Genomic DNA, 8,647 nt, shown 5'->3' on the forward strand with positions numbered 1-8,647 from the left:
TCTTGAAAGCTTAAAAGACATGTTTAGGCCACGAGACAAGGGTTGGAGAGTAGAGTTGAACAATTTCTTATTTAAGCAATGAGATTCTTAAACCTACTTTTAATACGGTAACTAAAAATCATTAATTTCACGATATGCCTACACCGTGAAATTCAATTCTCTTCCATTTAAAGTAAACGAACCGTTTGATTTTATAAAGAGGAAAACCAAACTAATGTCTAATAAATAATAAATCAATTTATATTTGGTTTGGTTTGTTGTTGGTCCAATTTAGATTTTATTGGTCTAAATTCAAAACAAAACCAATAAATCAAGTGAGTTAAATTTTTTGTTGTACTCTTCCTTCTATTTAACAATTCTACCGGATCAAAGAATTAAACTTATTGTCTCAAATATCCATAGCATGTGTCAAAATAGAGGATATAAGAATCAAACTTTATAACTTTTTGTTCAATAGTTTGAACCTTTGATCTCTAAACTGAAAATATCTTATTTTGAGAGATCAAATAAAATTATATTTAAAGTGACATAAAAATTACAAGATCTATTTGATTGACATGTCAAATTCGAATATATTAATTAAAAAAGCGTAAAAATTTAAAAAGGAAAAATACTCATAATAAAAAACATAGCTGATATACACTCGTTAAAATCACTGTCTCAAATTGTACTTAGAAGAAAACACCCATATGACCAAGTGGCAGTGTGCATAAGCAGGCGTGAAGTTCGAAAGAGATGTTTATAAAAATTGAAAAATATTAAATAAATAACACTGAAAAATACTTGTAAGGCTGTGATTCAATCCACAGAGTTTCTCAATCAAACGGCATGAAATCCGCTGGCTTCTAAAAACCATCTTTTTTTTTTTTTTTTTTTTCTCCATTTTTTGAGCATCTTCCATTTCAAATACCCTTGATCTTCCTTTATATACTGCATACGGTTGGATTTAGGGTTGTTCTTGCTCTCATAAAAGTTGGGTCTTGCCTTTTACCTCTCCCTTTTGCCCTTTTCATTCGTAAGTTGCTTCTTTGATTTGCCTTTTGGTTCTTAGATGGTTCTTAGATGGTTCTTAGATAGATTCGATTCACCCCTTTTTTTTCTTTTCTTTTGTTGCTTATTAATTGTGATTTGTTAGTCCGTGATGTTGTTCTTAAGTAGGATCTGATTTTTTCAGAAGAAATTTAATCGCGATGGGGAGTTCTGGATTCTCATGGAAATTGCCTGATCATCCTAAGCTTCCTAAGGATAAGATAATTGGTCTTATTGTTTTGGATGGGTGGGGTGAAGCCAACCCAGATCGCTACAATTGTATCCATGTTGCTGAAACTCCCACCATGGATTCGCTTAAGAAGGTAGTTTTATTTTAGGGATTTGTCTTTATTGATTCGTGTTTGGGATACACGTTTCGTGTTTCTTTTATTTTTTTTTTATTCAAAGAGATATTGTTTATCGAATTCATCTCAGATTTTGAGGTTCTTGCAAACGAATTCGGTTGTTTTTGTTGTGAAACTGTAGATTCCATATAATCACACTCGTTTGAACAAGAAATTCTGTGGCGTTTTACGGTTTCTAAATCTGAAGTGAAGATTGAACTCTGAAAATTCATTTGGGTGTCCTATAAATATGTTGATTGATTGTCTGCTGCTTCTGATAGGGAGCACCTGAGCATTGGAGACTGCTCAGAGCGCATGGCAAGGCAGTAGGACTTCCTACTGAAGATGACATGGGTAACAGTGAAGTTGGACATAATGCACTTGGTGCTGGACGTATTTATGCTCAAGGGTGAGCTTATCTTATTATTGTTTTCGTCGTTTTGCCCCATATACTTATTGGTACAGAGTTATTCATCGACTATTGTTTAATCCATTAGGAAATAAAAATTCCATTTTACCTGTAGCAGTATGAGAAATCTTATGAAAATTACATGTTTTAAGACTCAAAGGCTCAATGTTAGTCTAAACCAATGACAAACTATGTAATTTATCTGTTGTGATTATTAGGAACCGTTCAGGTTGACCATTCTTTGTGGAATTGACCCATTTTTAATCGTGAGAAGAGTTATTTTATTAGAAAGAAAGCATGCATGGAAATGGAAACAAGGGAGAAAGGCTTCCCTCTTGGCAATGTATATAGATAAGGAGTTCTTTAAATTGAACAATGCATACTTAAACTCAATTAGAAGCAGCTATATAATAGAAGGATGAATTTGATTTTATGAAACGTCATTTTTCTTCTCATTAATGAAACTTGAAATTAATTTATTTTCAATGCAGTGCAAAGCTTGTTGACCTTGCTCTTGAATCTGGAAAAATATATGAGGGAGAAGGTTTCAAATACATCAAGGAATCCTTTGAGACCGGCACTTTGCATCTTATAGGATTACTGAGTGATGGTGGAGTGCACTCTAGGCTAGACCAGGTTCAGGTAAGCATTGACGTTTTCCAATGGTTCTTCATTCCATGTGTCTTTTCCAATTTATCGTGGTTTAATGCTTATTTAATGAATATCTAAACCTTTTCCCTATGTAGTTGTTACTCAAAGGAGCAAGTGAGCGTGGTGCTAAAAGAATCCGTGTCCATATACTTACAGACGGGCGTGATGTTTTGGATGGCTCCAGTGTAGGCTTTGTAGAGACTCTTGAAAATGATCTTGCCAAATTACGTGAGAAAGGGATTGATGCACAAATAGCATCTGGTGGAGGCCGTATGTATGTGACTATGGATCGTTATGAGGTACATCTTGTCTGAGTAATCTTACTATACTAGAATGATCTCAACACAATGTGCCATTTATTGAAATTTTAAGACATAGGTAAAGGAAGGATGCGAATGATTTCTTTGAAACAAAAACAAGTTTATGAATTTGTTAAGCGTTTAACAACGTTCACTTTGAATTGTATTATCTATCATATTACAAGTCTATAGTAATATTACACCATACTAAGTAAACGATAATAAGTTCACCTATCATCAACACTTGTCTTAAAATTGCATGCTAAATCACTTTTGTATATGGGGGTCGTTGATTCATAATATTTTAGATGCGGCTTCTGATTTATTGTAGCTTTAAAGATGTAATGATTATACTTAATGGGTAATATATGCATACTTGCACAGAATTCAACTTTCATGAGAATGATAAAAGTTTGATTAAAAGAGTACTTCCACTATCCTGTGAAATTCTTTTTGCATGGATCATATTAAATCCAAATATCAAGTCACTAGACAAGTGGAAGACTGGAAATAACTGTTTTTGTTAATTATAGAACGATTGGGAAGTTGTGAAGCGAGGATGGGATGCACAAGTGCTTGGTGAAGCACCACACAAATTCAAAAATGCTCTGGAAGCTGTCAAGACATTAAGAGCGGAACCCAAAGCAAATGATCAATATCTACCTCCATTCGTCATAGTTGATGATAGTGGGAAGTCTGTAGGTCCAATTGTTGATGGTGATGCAGTAGTTACCTTCAATTTTAGAGCAGATCGAATGGTTATGATTGCCAAGGCCCTTGAGTATGAAAATTTTGATAAATTTGATCGAGTTAGGTTCCCTAAAATTCGTTATGCTGGAATGCTCCAGTATGATGGTGAATTGAAGCTTCCAAGCCATTACCTTGTTTCTCCTCCAGAGATTGAGAGAACATCTGGGGAATATCTTGTGCACAATGGTGTTCGGACCTTTGCCTGCAGGTGAAAAATAGACATTTTTTTATTCGTTGTTTCTTTGGGTGGTACTAAGATCTGATTGCTCTATATTTCCATTTATTTTTGCTTGTGTAGTTAACTTTATTCAGGTGCAGAAGTCAGTTGACCCTGCAAAATCAAAATTGATCTTTTATTAATAGTTTCATGAAACTATTCCTTTCTTACTTTACTAAATTTGGTGTGAACTATTCTTTTCCCTTCTAATACAGTGAGACTGTCAAGTTCGGTCATGTTACTTTCTTCTGGAATGGAAACCGTTCTGGATATTTCAATTCAGAAATGGAAGAATATGTGGAGATTCCTAGTGATTCTGGGATCACTTTTAATGTTCAGCCAAAGATGAAGGCTATAGAAATCGCTGAGAAGGCAAGAGATGCAATTCTTAGTCGGAAATTCCACCAGGTATGAAATTAGTATGTGAAACTTCACATAACCTCTGAATATCGGAGTTGGATTTTGTTCTGACTTGTCCACTTTTTGATTCACATGTTAAATAGGTACGTGTTAACTTACCAAACGGTGACATGGTGGGTCACACTGGTGATATTGAGGCCACTGTTGTAGCTTGCAAGGCTGCTGATGATGCTGTAAAAGTACGTGTTAGATTTTCACAAATGAGTCGCATTTTTTGTGCCTGTATGTTGATCTTTTCCGAATCCCTTTCCCCATTGGCTTACTGTTTGAGAGCCTTGGTTGCAGATGATCCTCGATGCAATTGAACAAGTAGGGGGAATTTACGTTGTCACCGCAGATCATGGAAATGCAGAGGACATGGTGAAGAGAAGCAAGTCTGGGGAGCCTCTTCTTGACAAAAGTGGCAAAATTCAAATCCTCACTTCTCACACTCTTCAGCCGGTAAGCCTTTTGGACTGCAAATTATGTTGTCCTTGGGAGATCTTTGATCGAATCGACATGGTTCATTTGAAATTGTTAATTCTTAAGTTCGATGAAGACAACGTTTCTGAACTGGAAAAATACAATTCCAAAGGAGGATGCGTACTAACTTTGTTTTTGTTCAATCTCTGAACTTTTAGGTTCCTATTGCGATTGGAGGTCCAGGACTGGCCCCTGGAGTTAGATTCCGTAATGATGTTCCTACTGGAGGGTTGGCCAATGTTGCTGCAACTGTGATTAATCTCCATGGCTATGAAGCTCCAAGCGACTATGAGACGACCCTAATTGAAGTTGTCGATGGTTAAGCTGAGTGAGATGGGAAGTTCAGTTATCCGATTAAGATTATGTTTTTACAATCAATCGAGCAGAGAGAAGACTAGCAATGGCTATGCATGCTAGGTTGTGGAATAAGTAACCCTATTTGATCCTTGGATTCATGTTCCTTGTTTATGGTCAGTCTATGTTAAACTAGACCATGAAAGGGGGAGGATATAACAACTGAGAAATTTTGTTGACTCTGAAGATTTGAATAGCTAAATTGAGGGTTGAACAACCCTCCAATTTTCAAGTTTTTGCTGATATTTTGTCTTAACTTTGATGAATTCTCTTATGGTCTTTTGAAGTGATGGTAGGAGCAGTGTTTTTTGAAAAAAGATTTAGGTACCTAAATCTTAAATTGTTTTATTAAATCTTCTTAATTACACAAAGTAATTTTTTTGTATCTTTAATTTTTTTGTATCTTTAAGTTATTGTGTTTCAAATTAGTTTACGCATATATCACCACAATTTGCCTACTTAGTTAAAAACATTTTCAATATGTTCTTAGCAAAATATGAATTTATTATGATTGATAAGCTTGGTAAAAAGAGTATACAATACATGAGCACATAAAAAATAAGGTTCATCAATGTCACGTCCTACCTCGAGATCAATATGTGCGATCGTGTGGAAGTGTGACTGTTTAGACATCCAACACGAATCTCCTATTGAATGCCTAGTAAGCAAAATAAACACATACATAAATTTTAACACGAGATAAGAACTTATTTAGAAATAATAAATACTGCAATGATTACTATTTAAAGAGTACATTTTTAACAAGTAAAAAAGTTCCTGCTATGAAAATTTATAAGTCTTGAAACAACATTTTGTTTTGCTCGCCTAATACTACATGTTATGTGAGTTGACAATAATTACTACCAAGATGATGCGACTTATATGTGATAAAGGTAGGCGGTCAAGATTGCAAGTCGAACAATGGATATCCTTCGCTACTTGGGGGAGGGGGAATAAAACAAAATATTTGAAAAAATTCAACAAAAATGTCTAGTGAGTGAGGTTTTTCATTAACACATTTAATAAATAAATTTCTTCCACAACACATTGCAATTCTTTTTGCAAAACTATGTCTAATATACATAAGTCTTTCAACAGGAAAATGAGTTCAGATAAAATTATTTTAATTCTCTTTGGCAAGTAATTATAAATCATATAGAAGTCATTTCCTTGTGGTTTATTCACAATAAATTATATCTCATAGGAAAACATTTCGCGTACCATGTTTTATAGATTATATTGCATAATCATTCTACATACTTAATTAAGTTTGTATACCCGTTTACCATACACTTTTGCTGAGTTGTGGCTGGGTGGAGTAGTCTCAACGCAACAACAAACTTTTTCATCAATTCCATCACGAGTAACGCGTGTTCCAAGTATAGAATACATAGCAAGCAAAGGGCATCTTATACCAGATTACACAGCAAGTATAAGGCATCTCATACTAGATTATACAACAAGTATGAGGCATCTTATCTCAGATTACATAGTAAGGATAGGGCAACTCACATACAAGATGTAAGGGTTCTGTGGATGCATACATACGTTGCCAGATATCAAAACTGCGTTGAAAAAAGCAATGTCGATGCAGAAACAGATATCGACAAACGTGTCGTGAGTGACGCATCATGAAAGGCAACGTCGACGTAGAAACGAGATGATGTCGGCAAAGGGGTAATGCCGACACACTATTCGTTAACATGGTCAACACGTCGACAGTGGGGTAATGCCGACGACCTCTTGTACGTCTGTGTACATGAACCACTGACGCGGCGTCAGCAGTGGCATCCATTCGCGATGCATATGATGCTTCAGGAAAACCTTTTTAAAAAAAAAAAAAAAAAAAAAAAAAAAAAAAAAATATATATATATATATATATATATATATATATATATATATATATATATATATATATATATATATATATATATATATATATATATATATTTTTTTTGCTATCGGAATCAAATTCGATCTAAGTTAATTCAAGCACTAAAAATAATTAACTTAAATTTAATAAAATATCAAATAAAATTTATATTAAAATTAATTCAAATATACCAATAATATGCGTTCATGGTTTAGAAACTACATGAATAATGAAAACAAAAAACGACAAACTAAAATCTTAATCTAAGCGTCGTTTATAATGTTCCCCATGCCTTTGAACCTACAACGGCTCGAAATTAAGTCTAAATATATATCGCCAATAAGAAATTAAATAACGTAAAAGTTGAAATTACGTACCTCAATGAAATCAAGATCCTCTCAAAGTCCGAGTGAATTCTTCTATCATTCTATTCATTTCTTCCATCTGGCGAGCATTTTGTTTGTGCTTTTAGTTAATTTCTTCTTCTACTTCCTGAATATGAGCTTTTAGCTCATTAATCTCCCTGGCGTGTGCCATCTTTCATTCGTGGAATGTAGATAAAGAACTACAAGCAGATGTCGGGACTTTGGCCTAGGGCCCCAACCAAGACCTTTCGAGTAGCTCGGTCGTCTGCCCAAGACTGTCTGTCATATCTCGTCCTAAAGAGTGGTTGAGAACCCTTTGGGGTAGGCTGGGACTAGTTTTCCAACATTTGATTCTGCAATAAATTTTTTATTGATTAAGTAAAAGTGTTAATGGTGTAAGAATAACCCGGGGTAACCCGACAACCAGGACTACCCAACCCATATTATATGGTTGGGTTGAAAAAAATTAGATTTTTTTGGGTTGGGTTGGGTCTCGGGTTGGAGGGTTGAAAAATTCGGTTCAACTCAACCCAACCCGAATTAATATTATATATATATATATATATATATATATATATATATATATATATATATATTTAATATTTATATTATTTATTTAATAAAACTTTAAAAAAAATTAGGTCTCCTCCCTTATCCTCTCTTTTCAATCTTCAGACTTTCTCTTCTCACATCTCCTCCCTCTCCTCTATTCCTCTTTTCTCCATTCTCAACCGTCGTCCCTCACGTCGTGCGCATCTCTTCAAATCTTAGTCTCTTCTCGCATCTCCTCCCTCTCCTTCATTCCTCTCTTCGTCATTCTTAGCCGTCATCCCTTCTCATCTCGTCAAATCTTAGTCTCCTCTTCGTCGTCCGGTCGTCAGATTTGAAATCTCATCTTCAAATCTCGTCTGACTCTCCACCGTCTCCTCCCTCTTCCTCGTCGCCCGTCAGATCTAAGCATTCTTCCACTCCTTGTCATCTGTCTCCCTTTTCAGTCTTCTCAGTCGTCCGACTCTTCATCTTCCAACGACCATTTGATGGTCATCTTCTTCATCCGTCTCTTCAGCTTTCAAGTTTCGACAACCCGACAACCCAACCCATATTTTACGAGTTGGGTTGGGTTGGGTTGAAAACTTAATCGGGTTATTCGGGTTGCCAACCCAAATAACCCGAAAATATGGGTTGAGTTGAAAATGTCTCCTAACCCAACCCAACCTAACCCGATTACACCCCTAAAAAGTGTAAATTAAATGTTATGTGAAATAAGACAAAAGACAACTTAGAAACTTACATGAGCATCGCAGTCGTCGGTGAAATGAACTAACCACCTCGAGTGTGTGTTTTCTTGAATAAATTTACACAGTCGATTAGATGACCTCGTTGTTTAACAAGCTCCTACTGTTGTTGTAGAAACGACTTGAAGCCGCTACTATGGTTGTAGGGTTGTTTGCTCTATCAACCCTGTTCATCGAT

The 8,647-nt window shown here is 35.3% G+C and overlaps 1 protein-coding gene across 3 annotated transcripts; it reads left to right on the plus strand.

The window, feature by feature from the left end:
* Positions 1 to 667: 667 nt before the first annotated feature.
* LOC103501500 (2,3-bisphosphoglycerate-independent phosphoglycerate mutase) lies at positions 668 to 5,178 on the plus strand. 3 transcript variants are annotated; one of them, XM_008465091.3, is made up of 10 exons: positions 668 to 1,015; positions 1,175 to 1,352; positions 1,655 to 1,782; positions 2,274 to 2,424; positions 2,529 to 2,732; positions 3,266 to 3,690; positions 3,915 to 4,107; positions 4,203 to 4,298; positions 4,405 to 4,560; positions 4,740 to 5,178. In XM_008465091.3, exons 2-10 carry the CDS (start codon positions 1,191 to 1,193, stop codon positions 4,902 to 4,904), a joined length of 1,680 nt encoding a protein of 559 aa, XP_008463313.1. In that variant the 5' UTR covers positions 668 to 1,015; positions 1,175 to 1,190; the 3' UTR covers positions 4,905 to 5,178. The 3 variants fall into 3 exon arrangements, with proteins under 3 accessions (XP_008463313.1, XP_008463314.1, XP_050944241.1); XM_008465092.3 differs by having other exon boundaries at positions 908 to 1,015; positions 1,159 to 1,352; XM_051088284.1 differs by having other exon boundaries at positions 950 to 1,015; positions 1,136 to 1,352.
* The last annotated feature ends 3,469 nt before the right edge of the window (positions 5,179 to 8,647 follow it).

This window comes from Cucumis melo, chromosome 8 (genome assembly GCF_025177605.1).
Source record: "Cucumis melo cultivar AY chromosome 8, USDA_Cmelo_AY_1.0, whole genome shotgun sequence".
In the NCBI taxonomy this organism is placed as follows: Eukaryota; Viridiplantae; Streptophyta; class Magnoliopsida; order Cucurbitales; family Cucurbitaceae; genus Cucumis; species Cucumis melo.

What these genes read in the sequence shown, in the direction of transcription:
- LOC103501500 (XM_008465091.3), top strand. Translation starts at nt 1,191, where the DNA reads ATGGGGAGTTCTGGATTCTCATGGAAATTGCCTGATCATCCTAAGCTT. An exon ending in GGACGTATTTATGCTCAAGG is followed by an intron (nt 1,783 to 2,273) that starts GTGAGCTTATCT and finishes TTTTCAATGCAG; the next exon opens with TGCAAAGCTTGTTGACCTTG. An exon ending in CTTCTCACACTCTTCAGCCG is followed by an intron (nt 4,561 to 4,739) that starts GTAAGCCTTTTG and finishes CTGAACTTTTAG; the next exon opens with GTTCCTATTGCGATTGGAGG.